General features: G+C 37.5%; 1 protein-coding gene and 1 non-coding gene across 2 annotated transcripts in view; both read right to left on the reverse strand.

The window, feature by feature from the left end:
* Window positions 1-544: 544 nt before the first annotated feature.
* Window positions 545-670, reverse strand: LOC114007312 (small nucleolar RNA SNORA40). Its single transcript, XR_003548934.1, has one exon. It is a non-coding gene; the product is annotated as a small nucleolar RNA SNORA40 (small nucleolar RNA).
* Window positions 671-8,726: 8,056 nt separating this feature from the next.
* BTBD8 (BTB domain containing 8) overlaps window positions 8,727-14,823 on the reverse strand; it is a 110,270-nt gene continuing 104,173 nt past the window's right edge. Inside the window, exons 18-19 of the mRNA XM_006140153.3 lie at window positions 11,656-13,983; window positions 8,727-10,365 (exon numbers count right to left, since the gene is read on the reverse strand). Coding sequence (XP_006140215.1) covers window positions 9,896-10,365; window positions 11,656-13,983 — 2,798 coding nt within the window. The 3' untranslated portion in view covers window positions 8,727-9,895. The remainder of the gene's footprint in view (window positions 10,366-11,655; window positions 13,984-14,823) is intronic.

Here is a 14,823-nt window from a genome sequence, read left to right on the forward strand (position 1 = left end):
TGATTCCTTCCGCTGCTCACCAAGGACACCACCACCTTCATTCCTCCAAGGCCCAAGTCAAGATAGTCCTTTTTAAAATAACTGGTACTTAATTCATAGTTGTCCTGTCAGCCCTACCACATTTTTTTCATGTCTTCCTTTTTCTCCATTAGAACTATGAACATATTGGTAACTTCAACATCTGTCCACCCAGGAATATTGGGATCCAATCTCTTTAAATAATTGACTTCGGGCCACTTTTGGCATGGCTGCATCTGCCTGGTTTTCAAAATGACACCCTCTACACAGAAAATCAGTTCAGACTTGTTCCTCAACATCTGTGGGATGTGATAATACCTTTAATTCCAGACATTTTCAAGATAAAAGCCTTAAAAATAAATAAAAAGAACAATCTTAATATATCCTGTCAACTTATGAATTAGATAGAATATAATTGAGATTTTCCTCATGTCCAATGCTTTTTAATTATTAAACCATGAATCATTTCTGGATCCAACTTTTATTGATATGAATGATCCTATCACTTTGAACTGTCTTGAGCAGTAATATTCCTTCTTATATGTATCAAAACTCATACTAAACAATGAGTTTTGGGTTGCAAAAGAGGATTTATTTTTTGCACTTTTCTGTGTCTTTGTCTACAAGACAGACAAAAACAAATTCAAGTGCTAAATAGAATTTAAATGATCTTAATAAAATAGACTTATGTGTTTGCCTTTGATTTTTAAATTCCTCAGACCTCTAAATGGTATGCTCATAGTCCTTGGAAGGGCCTACAGAGCTCATCATATTTTGGTCTACCTGTATTTTCCCAGCCTCATCTTTCACTGATGCCCCACATACATTTAGTACTTTAGTTATATTCAATACCTGAAATTCCTTGAAATGCCCTGTATAATTTTTTGTTTGTTTGTTTGCTAAAGGGCATATGTGCTCACTATAGAAAGAGACAGAGAGAGAAAATGAAAAAGATTACTCCCTAGGAGGGATGAGCATGCCATAATCCTTTCTCCTCCATTCTCCTCTCAGGATTTTGGACACGCATGTACACATATCGATGTGTTTTTCGAGCCACCAGGTCCAAGATTCAAACCTCACAGTCGGCTATGTGAGATCCAGCTGCTTTAACCACCATGCTACCAGCTGGTCTAAGTTAATTCTCTTCGTATTGATCCCATCTCTCCCCATCTCTTTCTTGATGATTCTTGATTCACTGATTACTTCCAATTTTTTATTTTCGAACTGCTGAAATTACTTCAAACTCATAAACAACAGTATCTTAAAGCTACCATTGTCTCCTTTCATTCTCCTTGGAAGAATAAATTCTACTTCTTTACTTCCTTCCACTGCAGTCTAGTGTCTATCCCTACTACTAATCTTTTAAAAAATCACTAATGAGGCCTGGCCTCTGTGGGGTAGTTGGTAGTGCACCACACCATTGCACTAGAGGCTATAAGTCAAGTCCCTGGCCCCAGTTGGCCTGAAAGCATGCTGGGTGTGTGCATACATACTTAGGTTCCCAGAGGGTTGGATGGCTAGAGAGGAAGGGGATTGTGGTGTGACCAAGAGCCTATGGAGAGTGCTTCTCACTTTCTCTCTTGTGCACGCACACACACTGTCAATTGGTAAAAAACATGCTATAGTTTGAACATACCCTCTAAAAATTCCTATGTGGAACCACTGTAATGAGATGAAGAGAGTGAAAACTTTACCCAATTATAGTGTCAAAAGATGAGAGATCAAAAGATCTCTTCTTTGGGAAGAGTGTGGGATTACAATGATTAGAGTGGAGTCCTCTATGATTGAGCCCTGGTGGATTTAAAAGGAAAGTGAATGAGAGCAAAACAAAGAGACTCATGGAGCCATGCTGCTCTTTTCTTGCCCTCATGATGTCATCATGATTCTGCAAGATGCCCACCAGATACGGCTCCTGGACCTGAACTGAATAAACATCTATTTTTATAAATCACCCAGTGCTAGTATTTCCTGTTATTGCAACAAAATGGAGTAGAACAAATTTCAAATAAAATCCTAATTTTCAAATCCAGGGGACAAGTGTGTATATATGCATCTTTATTGACATCTCAGACAGCATTTAACACTGTTAACTAACACTACTTGCTGAAAACAAACTCACCTACCTATTATTATTGTTATTATTATTTTTCTGTGCCTTGGCAAAAACCTAGAAACTACAGGTGAGTTGAAAGATAAAAGAGAAAAAATATCCTACCATTTAACCATAACCATCCTTTCTTTCTTTTTTTGGGGGGAGAGGTTTTTGCTATAGGGCACATGTGCTCAACAGAAAGACAGAAAGAGACAGAGAGACAGAAAGTGAGAAATCACCCCTCTGGGGCGATGGCCACACTGCAATCCCTTCTCCATTCTCCTCTCGGGATCTTGGGCACACACGAACACATGCCTGGTGTGAGTTTAAGCCACCGGGTCCGGGACTCAAAACGTGGTCGACTACATGGAAGTCCAGCAACATAGCCATTATGCTGGTCCCAACCATAACCATCCTTAACATTTTTACATATTTCTTTCAAGTGAGTTATCAATTCAATGCTATCTCTATCAAAATTCCAATGATATTTTTCACAGAAATAGAAAAAACAATTCCAAAATTCATATGGACCCTAATAATCAAATTGTTTTGACCAAAGCAGAAAGCATCACACCACCTCATCTCAAAATATGCTCCAAAATTACAGTAATACAAACAGCATGGTACTGATATAAAAACAGACATAAAGACCAATGGAACAAAATATAGAGTCCAGAAATTAACCCATACTTCTATGGTCAAGAAGCCAAGAACACAAAATAGGGAAGACAGTCTCTTCAATAAATGGTGCCAGGAAAACTGGATATCCACATACAGAAGAATGAAATTGGACCCTACCTCATCCCATATACAAATATCAACTTGAAATGGACTTCAGACTTAGTTGTAAGACTGGAATCATAAAATTGCTAGAAGAAGCCATAGCAATATGTCCTACTTATCTAGGCATTTTTTTTATATGACCCCACATGCACAAGCAACAAAACAAAAACAGACATGGAATTGGATCAAACTGAAAAACTGTGCAAGAAAGGAGACAATTGAAAGAGCAGTGAGTCAACTTACAGAATAGGAGAAAATACTTGCAAACCATACATCTGATAAATGGTTAATATCCAAAATATAAGAAACTCACATAATTTGTCAGCAAGAAAACAAATAACCTGATTTTAAAATGGTAAAGATTCTGAATAGACATTCCTCAAAAGGCAACACAGGTATATGTAAAGATAGTCAACAACGCTAATTATCAGGAAAATGTAAATCAAAACCACAGCAATGTTTTTTTCCACGCTAATTATCAGGAAAATGTAAATCAAAACTACAACAATGATTTTTTCTCAAAACTTCTATCATCATTGAACAGATTTTGAATATAATTTTAATCTTGCATAATGTATTATGCCTTAATTTATTTAGCCTTTCTCTTACCGTTGATGAGTAGCTACTTTTCAATTTTCACCAAAATATCTAACCTTCCAATAAACATTATCTGTAGACAAATATTTAAGGTTCTTCTTTTTTTAAAAAATTTTCATTTAACTTTATTCATTTATGTATTCATTTATTTATTTCAGTTTGATCAGAGAGGGAGAGGGCGAGGGAGAGGGAGAGAGATAAAGAGAGAGAGAAAGCCGCCAGGTCCGGGACTGAAACCGCAGTCAGCCAGGTGGGAATCCAGCACCTTTAACCACCATGCCACTTGCTGGCCCCTTCTTCTTCTTTGAATTATATGTGCACACGGGACGAGAGAGAGACTAGGAAGACAGGAGAGAAGAAACACCCTCAACATTGTCATGCCACAATTCCCTGCCCCAGTCCTCGAGGTCCTTGCTCCTTGGTGCTTGCTGCTGCCCATTTGGAGCGTTTTTCAGGTAGATCTGAACCGCAGTTGCCATGTGGCCTCCAGGACTGCAGGTATTGTGTTACTGCTGCATCTCAGCAGCTGGGACGTTCTTGTTTTTTAACGATAGATCCCAAGAGAGGAAAAGACTAGGTTAAGGATGTGTTACAAACACTTTTGATATGGATCGTGTAATTGCATACCCGAAAGATAATTTACACCCCCAAAGCAACATGAAAATAAGATCCCAAACTTATTCTCTTGTTTACAAAGCATTTTGGAAAAAACTTTAAAAAATCTTTTCAGATCGGATAGGTGGAAGGACAATCTTACAGCTTTGAATGGTCCTTCTCTGACTGGGATAAGGTTATATACATTTATCGCTTTCTCATCTTCACCTTGGCCTCCTACTTACTACTTTTACTTTGAATACCCTTCTTATACTCCTCAAGCTTTTCTTTTCTTTTCTTTTTAAGAGATTTTTTATATAGGGTGTGTGCGTTTGCTGGAGAGACACAGAGAGAAAGCGAGAAATCATCCCCCAAACCCCCCCCAGGGGGATGGCCACTCTGCAATCCCTTCTTCTCCATTCTCCTCTTGGGATTTTGGGCATGCACACACACTCGCCTGGTGTGAGTTTTAAGCCCTCGGGTCTGGGACTCAAACTGTGGTTGACTACATGGGAGCCCAGCGACATGAACATTACGCCATCTTTTGGTCCCAAGCTTTCTTTTTCTGACTATTCCTCAGAATTTTATACTCAGCCTCTCGACTGTCCCACGGACACCTCAAATTCAGTTTGTCCAAAATTAAAACCATCTTTATTCCTACATGTGCTTCAATTTTTGGTCAATGACATCATCAACCACTTTGGCAAACTAATTCAGAAACCTGAATTTTCTGGTTTCTCTTGTTCTGTTATCCAGTCAATAAGTTTTCCCAGTCCCACCTCTAAAATCTGTCAAGTATCTCCACTCCTCTGCCTCTACTGTTCTTGCCCTGCTCAAGCTATTATTGAAGCAGAATCTTCACTAGACTTCCTGCTTTGTCACCCTGATCCGTTCCATCCTGCATGTGACTACAGAGTGATCTTTTTTTCCCTAGCAAAAACTTTATTCAGTTCATAATTGGCAAAATAAATTTCAGTTGCAATTTCACATATATCAAAAATGGAGGTGCTACTTATAACAGAAAAATCTTTGTTGTTGTTGAAACTCACATCTTCGGGAACCAGCAGTTAGCGTAATGGCTATGTCGCTGGACTCCCACGTAGTCAACCGTGGTTTGCATCCCGGACCCGGTGGCTTAAAACTCATGCGGGGTGCGTGTGTGTGCATGCCCAAGATCCTGATAGGAGAATGGAGGAGAAGGGATTGCAGCGTGACCATACCCCCTGGGGGGTGATTTCTCGCTTTCTGTCTCTATGTCTCTCTCTGTCTGTCTGGCGAGCACACGTGCCCTATAGCGAAAACCTCTCCAAAAAAAAAGAAAGAAAGAAACTCACATCTTCAAGGTTGAGGTTTCTCAAGGTAGCTGCTGCTGCTCCTCCCTCTCACGGGCTCTGCAGGCCGCCGTTATCGGGCAGCTAGCGCCTCCAACAGAATGATCTTTCTAAAATACACATCTGCTGTTACTCTCTGGGTTCTTACTCTCCTATCTAACTTCATCTCTTGCCCTTCTCAATGACATTCCCTTCTCCTCTCCCAACATATGGAACAACCAGAATTCTCCACTGTCTCTGAGATCTCTTACTGCTAAGAGTGCTCCTTCTCAATTGCCTTGGGAATTCCTACCAATCCTTAGAGACTAAGGGAGCCTATCCAAGCACCTCTCCCTCACGTCTCTCTTTTTTATACATAGGTACATTTTATACAGAGCTCTATTAAGACACTCTATTAACATCACAATTCTGCAGTTTTTGCTTAACAATCTCTCTCCTTCACACAGTAAGTTGCTCAAGGACAGGTACTATGCCATTCATCATCTTCTTTTCAGCACTGGCGAAGTTCTGGAACAGATCATGTCCTCTGTGTACGTGTACTGAACGAACGCTATTGTATTTCTTATAACAATGAAAAATACCCACCATCTGATGATTCCCTAAAAGGTATCCCAAGGTGATTCTGGCAGCTGCCTAACAAGCTTCCTGAGTTTCCTACCTAATGTCTCTGTTACCTAATGTCTCTGTTAACAAATCCTTCACTTTGCATTGTTAAGATTGACAAAGCTATTCTAATTACATCCTAACAAGTTTGGGCACTTTTCCAAGCCCAGCTGTCCCGCTAACAATTATCTTTCTAAAACACACTTAGTTATGTTACTTAACACTCAAAAACCAAGAACTTTGATGATTACATATTATGAATTGTAGGTGGCTATTTCCTAACTTACGGAAATCAGTCCACTGAGGGTTAAAACTAAACAAACACATAATGGAAGAAGATATAGTACTTACCAAATACAAGGCTTAGATGACTTACACACTTCAACGATAGTATTTAATAAATTTCAGAAGACAGCTCCATCTGAGCTCTTTAGTACTATCTCCTATCACTCTTCCTCCTCATTCTCAAGACCCATCCTGGTCACTGTTTCTTAATGTGTGTTGTGTCTAGACTACCCTCTCATCAAGCAAATTCCGACTCATCCTTGAAAGCCAGAATGAGATGTTACATCTTTGCTCCAAGAAATGTTATAAGGTTACTTTGAACTCTTTCCATGATCTTAATCAGTTCTCACTAAGCAATCCAAATCAAAATATAAGTAAACTATTTTCATATGGATGACTGGAGCTTTGTAATTTCATGTAAACAATGTATTAAAGCACGTTTTTCTTTCTTAATGAAAGAGGTGGGGATATATATATATACATATATAATTTTTTCCCCCTTTTTAAAGAGATTGTTGCTATAGGGTGTGTGTGCTTGCTGGAGAGAGAGAGAGAAAGAATAGTGAGAAATCATCTTTCAGAGGGGAAGGTCATGCTGCAATCCCTTTTCCTCCATGAGAGACAGGTATTTTTGACAGAGTCTCACCATGCCATAATCCACATGCCCTGGCTTTCCAGTTAACTAGGATTGCAGAGGTGCACCATAGCAGCCTGCTGTAGGTTGGTCCTGGAACAGAACCCAGGCCTCTGCTATAGCTCCAGTCTCACACAATGATGCCCTACCCCCATACCACTAGTGGGCGAAAGCATCTTTAAAAATATTTGCATTTTTATTGATCTGTAACTACAAGTTGTAAAGTACTTTCAATGCAAGTGCATCTTCAAGACAAGCCCCCTAGCCTGAACTTCCCTCTAAATTGTAGCCACTGAGCTCCTTCTTTACAGAAATTCTGAAGCAGATATGGAACATCACTTTGCCTAAGAAGCTTTCTCGAACTGCTTTTATTTATTTTTTACACAATGATAATTTCTTAAAAATTCATTTATTTCTTCAGTGTGTGAGAGAAAGAAGCATCCCCAACAGGGTCTTCATGCCACAACCCACCCCCACTTTCAGCCAGTCGATCACAGGCAAGCGCACACAATGCTCAGAGTGAGTCCTCAGGAGATGAACCCAGGACCTTCCCGAGTGCTCGAACTGCTTTTATTTAATTTTTACACAATGATAATTTCTTAAAAATTCATTTATTTCTTCTAAGGCTGGGCATAACCTTCTCTTCCTGACAAACTGTAGCTTCTCCTTCTGGACTCATGTAACTTTGTTGTCTACAACAGTTATCTTACCAAATGATAGTACAGTGTGTTATTTTCTCTTTGGTTTATTCTACTTTGGCAGCTTAAACAAGGTAAGGACTCTAACTCAGTTTTCTCATGTGTAATGTAAAATGATAAACAGATAAATCCCATGGAATGCTGCGATAATTAAATATGCTAATGCATACTTAAAGTACTTAGCACGGTGTCTAACATAAAACAAGTGCTTAACAAACGTTAGTAATTATTTTTTAATATGTGTTTGGTGAATTACGAAGTTCTAATCTCACAGCAAACAAACTGGTGGATGGTGGTTCACAACCAAGCATGATATGAAAACACGTTGTCTTGAAACCCCCTAAGCGATCACTACTTAAGCAAAATGTTTTCCTAATTACCTATTTGCAGATGTGAGATAAAATTGAGCAGATATATTAATGCTTAGTAACTTAAGAAGAAAGTTTTCAAGACCTCAAAGCTCAAAGAAGAAGTGAAGTTTCAAATGTGAATTTGTAAACTTATAGGAAGTTTATTTAAAATAACATAAAACAATTTAACATTCAGAGAAAACGGAAAAAATGTCTTGGGAACTGTGCTCTCTCTGACCTTCTAATACTCATTAACACTACAAATTATCTATAAATGTATTTATTATCAGCTTTTGCAAAAAATGAAATGAAGTGTATTGTGTGTTAGAAATAATACCAAACTGGAATTAAAGAACATTGGATTCTAGCCTATAAATTAGCTTGGGGGATCTTGGGCAATCTTTTAATTCCTCTGGGTTTCAGCACCCTCCTTTGGAATTTGAAGGAACTGGGCTAAATCAACTCTAAATTCACATTTAGCTCTAAAATACAAAATTTGTATAATTTTAAATTTCTCTTACATGACTCTCTCCCACCCACTAGAAACTGAATTTATTTATTTATTTGAGAGATTTTTGCTATAGGGCATGTGTGCTCGCTAGAGAGACAGAGAGCAAGAAATCACCCCCCGGGGGTTAATGGCTATGCCACAATCACTTCTTCTCCATTCACCTCTTGGGAGTTTGTGTATGCACACACATGTGCCTGGCATGAGTTTTTAAGCTGCCAGGTCTAGGACTTGAGCTGCAGTTGACTACGTGGGAGTCCAGTGACCATAACCATTATGCCATCTACTGGTCCCTAGAAAAGGAGTTCTAACCTGAAAGTTTCTTCTGACACATTTTAGAGAAATTATGAGTTGGCTACAAAGCTTTGAGAGAGGCTAAACTATGAAATCCCATTATCCTATGGGCAACATCTACCAATATTAAAGGTAACCAAGTAATCTCTTTCTAGCAGCACTTAGTACAAAAGACTTTTATCTTTGCCTTCCTACTAAAATTGTAGACTAAGAGATAAGGAAACAGGCAACTAACCTATATAGCTTCACAAGGAAAGCAAGCATGTCTAAATGTGCGCATGTACACAAGCGCACAATTCAAACTCAGTAACTCTGCAATTGCCTTATGTATCCATTTCAAGGTCATATTTAGTGCCAGGTTATTGTAGGTGCAGTTCACAAATGTCTCTAATGTGGGATGGAAAATGGAGAGTGATTAACTAAAAAGGGAATCTTTAGCGAAAAGACAGTTTTCCCACTGCTTTTGAACAATGGCAGATGCCTCTTTCTGGATATTCCCAAAAGAGAGATACAGGAAATTCCTTTTATCCTGTTTTAGTAAGAGTTTGATTGAAATTTGAGATGCACTTGCTCCACAACTTTCTGGACCTGAATCGTAAAGAAAGCCCAGTGTTTTTTTTCCCCCTCCAACACTCAGCTATTAGCCTCAACCACCCCAATCTGAGTTTGAATGTCATTCAGACTAAGTCTACATAAATCGACACAAGCACAGTAAGTTTTTTATTGTTTAAATTACTATGTTACCATATGCAGTGCAAAAAGAAAAAGGACCGATCTACTTGTGCATTCACCTTTTAAATTCTCGAATAATAAATAAAAGACAAATAATGAGTTAGGAAAGGGAAACTGAAGGGAGAATTTCCTTATAAGTCTTCTAATTTATCTAATTATAGAAAACATGCTCAAAATTTTAGAAAACACTTTTTTTTACATGTGATTATCATTTTAATAAATTAAACTATGTTTACCTCAATAAATTGGAAAGACCCCTCCCCCCCCAATGTCACAGTCAGTCTAAATCTGGCTAATACAACTACCATTTGGATATAATATAGCATCAAAAATAAAGGGGTAGCATATTTTCAATTTCTCTTGAATGTTAACACTCTTAATGCTGAGTTTCCAACTCCAGAATTGTCCATTCCCCTTGAGGTGAACAATCTTCAGAAGAAAAACTAGCCATGGTGATGCTTGCTGAGGAATTATCAGGTGGGGATGTTAGTTCACCCCATCTGTTCAAAGTGTCAACATGTGCTATACCCTGAGGTTTTGAGTTGTCTCGTGCTAAAAGTAGTGTCTGATTGATTAGATACTGTGCTAAGTTTAAGTCTTCAGGAAGAGAATTTGTAATATTTAAGTTTGAATTCTGCTCAGAGAGCAGTTGCTTTAGTAGTGTCCAATCTTGTTTTGCAAAGTGCTGATCATCTTCAAAATCTGTATCTGTAACGTGTGTTTCTGATTCCATTTTCTGCTCAAGTGCTTCTATTACATCCATCTCATATATTGGAGAGAGGGTTTTTGAAGGCCGATGGTCATACATGCAGGTTTGTGGCAGTGTGTCACAATCATCAATGTCTCCTGAAATAATTCATAATACTACACAATGTAAAAATTGCACATGTTGGTACCCCTCAGAGTTTTGTAGAACAATATTAACACAATATAACAGTGATAGTTCAAAAAAAACACAGAATGGGGAAAATAACACTTATACAAAATTGACAAGATTATTGAGGCATTTCTATGTTATGAAATTCAAAGGTAATGTTGAGCAGCAAAATCAACATAGGCAACTAACAATAATTTTCCGTGCTTTAATTTGAAAACTTGTGATACAGAAAACAACATAAATCATTTAAACATGAACATAAAATATGCACATATATCTAATTTACTACAGTAGAAACTTAAAGGGAAAAACAAAAGACATAGTTATTTTGATGGTGACTTTAAGGTAAGTCAGTTCCAAAAAAAGGGATAAATACATTATATCTAAAGGCCTATTTGTATATTGCACATGCAAAGAAGGATGCAAGCAAGGACAAACAAAAAGTACAACTTTTAAAGATCTCCTTATTCTTAAGATTTTGCTGAACAGGGATTACTACTCAGCATTTTCTTAGTTACGATACACAATAGCTACTCAGTCAGCCACTATTGCATATTTTAAATGTGGGTCATTAGTTTGAATTACTAGAATAAGGAAGACAGAAACACAGAACAATTAGACAGGAAATCATTTAGGCATATGAAATAAGCCTGGATTTTTTTTCATATATTACCATTGCTTCTAAATATAATCTTTTTTTTTTAAAGGAAATTCATATCTTTGTTTCAAAATTTTAGAATAGAATTATAATGATTCTGAAAGTTTTAATCTCTGTAAAAGGCATATAAATTGTAATAATCAATCTAGTTGTTAAAATAGCTCAGTGCTTTCAGTCCCGTTACTACAGTTATTGCACAGCCCTATTAGATAGACACTAGCAAGTCCATAAATCATATGCAATGCATAATAAAATTTCTAATAATCAAGACTTATGTTAAATTAGACTTAAATAACTAAATAATAGCAAACTAAACTCTTTGTTCTTTCATGTAAAATCTCTGTGTAGGTTAGCTCTGTCTAATAAACAAAATTTTTACTAGATATTCATTCTTCACTAAAATTTTAAGCGATCATTAAAGAATGAGTAGCTGGCTAATTTTCATATAATTAAGAAATTTAAGGTTTCATTTAAAATTTGATTCTGTTGCTTAAGTAATCAGTCTATGTAACTAAAATATAACATTCAGGGCTACATACAACTTTAAAATTCTATAAACTCATTTTCTTATGCATTTAGCATTTCTATTTCTGTACATTACCTGCAGATAAAGCAATATTAGCTTTTTCGGTAGTTGCAGAATGGCTCTCTTTCACTTGACCTTCCTGAGGCAGAACTTGACTCCGAAAGGAGTCTAAAGATTTTGTAGTGCTGTTCTTTGGTATGTCGGAATTGGGTTCTCTTTGATGAAGCTCCAAATGACATGGTCTTTCATGAGATTTTATATCACCATCCAAGAGTTTGCTGCGTTGTTGAAAGTTATTATCCACATTGTTTCCACTGTTTACATTTTTATCTTCTGGAAAAAGCTGTCTGCTTCCTTTGGACAGGACATCTACCATGTTTATTTTTTCTGTGGCTGAAATATTCTGTTTATCTTTTCTTGAAGAGTCAATGTTACTAAGACCCAGGAGAGTGCTTTCATTTTTATATATACTATTGCCTTTATCTTGTTTACATTCCAAAATACTATCATTTTCTTGTGAGAATCTGGAATAGCAGGTCCTTCTATAACGGTCATGAGAAATGCCATCAAAAACATCAGAAGGTGAAAGAGAATCTACAGAAGGCTGGAAAGGAGTATGGACTTCCCCTTCATCAGATCCCAGTTCGTCACACTCATCTACTGAAAGTAAAACTGATCTTTTAAACTTCTTAGTTGTACAAAACTCACGGCTTTCATTTTCAGTTGCATCTTCAAAAGCTAAATTAATTATTCCCTGAAACTGCTGAGCAGCTGGGTGAGATATAGAGAAATTTTCTGCAACATTTTCAGCTTCAGACCTTTCATCTTCTGTTTCATCTGCTGAAGAAGACACTTGATCTATTTCCTGAGAAAAATGCACATTGCTGCGTGGATTATTTTCTTTTTCCCTAGGGTGGACCATTGTAGATCGAGACCAAATCTCTGGCCTTTTCCTAGGAATCTCATCATCACTTGTTGAATTAACTTGGAAGAGATCATTACTACTTTGCTTTTTCATTTTAACTTCAATTCTTAAATTACTATCATAGATTTTTAATTCTTCTGGAGTACTGGTATCACTGCTACTTCTTCCAAGAAAATCATGGCACAGCATAGTTCCACATTTAGAAACACCTCTGTCATTTGACCCATCATCATCCTGAGACCCTCCGGCATCATAGTCTTCAGATCTGGGCTTTATGTCATCAGAGGATGTTGTGGCACTGCCAGTGTCAGATTCAGGACTCTCTCTCTGATGCAGAACACCAGTACTCAAATTCCAGTGACCCATAAATGGAGCTTCTGGAGTTTCACGACTTTCTGGGGTTTCCAATGTTTCCATGTTTTTAGGAGAATTTTTCCCTGATAGTTGTCCCGGAAAACCTTTGGAGGAAATATCTGAGTCTGCTGTAGTATGTTTGTTTTCATTCACGGCAGAGTCATCAGGCAACTGACTAGCAATTGTCAGTTCTTGTACATTAATTTTAGATTTCCTGTCATCCAGAACAGAATTTAAGGTACCATTTGTCCTTTCAGGAACACAAGGTAAAACATCTTTCAGACAGTTAATGCGTGATTTTTTGTTTGTATCTTTTCTCTCTACTTGGTTCTCCCTATCTGGTAATGAATGGGTTTGCTCCACATTTGTTGAGTCTAAATCACAAACTGGATTAGAGTTCAAGGAGTTTTCATGTGCATCTGAAATCACAGATTTTAGGGCAAGAGAGCTACAACATTTTGAATCTACGTTCTGACTCCCAACAGACTGACGATGTATTTTATCTGCCTTGCAGTGATATGTTTCTTTGTGATTGGAAAATTTTGTTTCACTTTTATCTGAACAAATCTGGTTTGATTCCAGCTCATATTTTATTGATTTATCCATTTCTGAATTATTTTGACACTCTAACACCAACTTATCTTTCTCTTGATCATTTAATGACTTTTGTGGGTCAGGCCTGCATGATGACTGGAAGGCTTCTGCACTACTGATTTCAGATGTGACCTTCATTACAGCTTCGGGAGGGTTCGGTTCAGAAACACTGTCTTTGTCCTTATTATCACCCACATCATGAAGCATGCTTTTTTGGACAATAGATGTTTCACTTTTTAAAGCTCTTTGGGAAGATGACTGAGTTTTCGATATAACCTGCCCACTTAGCATTTTCTGTTTTGTATCTCTATTACTCAAAATTTCACCTTTCTTTGACTGATTTTGGTTTTTAGGCATTGCTACTACTTTCGCATTAGCCTTAGGTGAAGTTGTGTGTCCTTGCTTGATAACTTTTCTCTTAGGCGTTTGTTTATCTGCAGTAGCATTGTGATCCAACTTTGTCACATTTTCATCAGACTGCCTTGAAGAGACTGAAGATTTTATTGAATTTGGTGACTCTCCTTGGGATCCTAAAAAATGAAAGTTTAGAAATGCTATATAGTCTTCCATTTGTGAATAAAATTCACTATCTTTTAAAAAATGTCCATTTTTAGGGAACCAGCAGTTAGCGTAATGGGTATGTCGCTGGACTCCCACGTAGTCGACCGTGGTTCGCGTCCCGGACCCGGTGGCTTAAAACTCACGCCGGGCATGTGTGCGTGTGTGCCCAAGATCCCGAGAGGAGAATGGAGGAGAAGGGATTGCAGCGTGACCATCCCCCCTGGGGGGTGATTTCTCGCTTTCTGTCTCTATGTCTCTCTCTGTCTGTCTGGCAAGCACACGCGCCCTGTAGCAAAAACCTCTCCAAAAAAAAAAAAGACCTTTTTTAAAGAAAAGTAAGAAAAAATAAAATAAATAATAAAAGGGTAACATGTCTATGATTGAATGGACAATTACAGATTAGGAATTAGTCACATGATGACATAAAGAAAATATTTTTCTACTGAAAGTGTAAAGGGACTATACTATTAAAATAGAATCTCTTCCTCAAGTGAAGAGCCTGATCCTTATGCTAAATTGGATTTGCATAAATATAGGAGGGTGGAAAAGCTGATTTTCTTATGCCGAAAAAGCAAGAAAGCCTTTCTCTTTGAAGTTCTTTTTGTGTGGGGAGGGAGAAGACTGCTTCACACAGCCAAAAAAGAGGACAGGAGAATCAAGCTAAATATAAAACATAATTGTCGCAGTTTTGTTCTTCAAATATGAATAAAACCCATTTATTTCTCATAACCAGATCATTAATATTGTAGCTCATTAGAGTTAACAACTTAGAGCTGCAGTGAAAACTAGAAATACTGACTAGAGGGAAA

Source organism: Tupaia chinensis, unplaced genomic scaffold (assembly GCF_000334495.1).
Source record: "Tupaia chinensis unplaced genomic scaffold, TupChi_1.0 Scaffold000023_1, whole genome shotgun sequence".
Taxonomy (NCBI): Eukaryota; Metazoa; Chordata; class Mammalia; order Scandentia; family Tupaiidae; genus Tupaia; species Tupaia belangeri.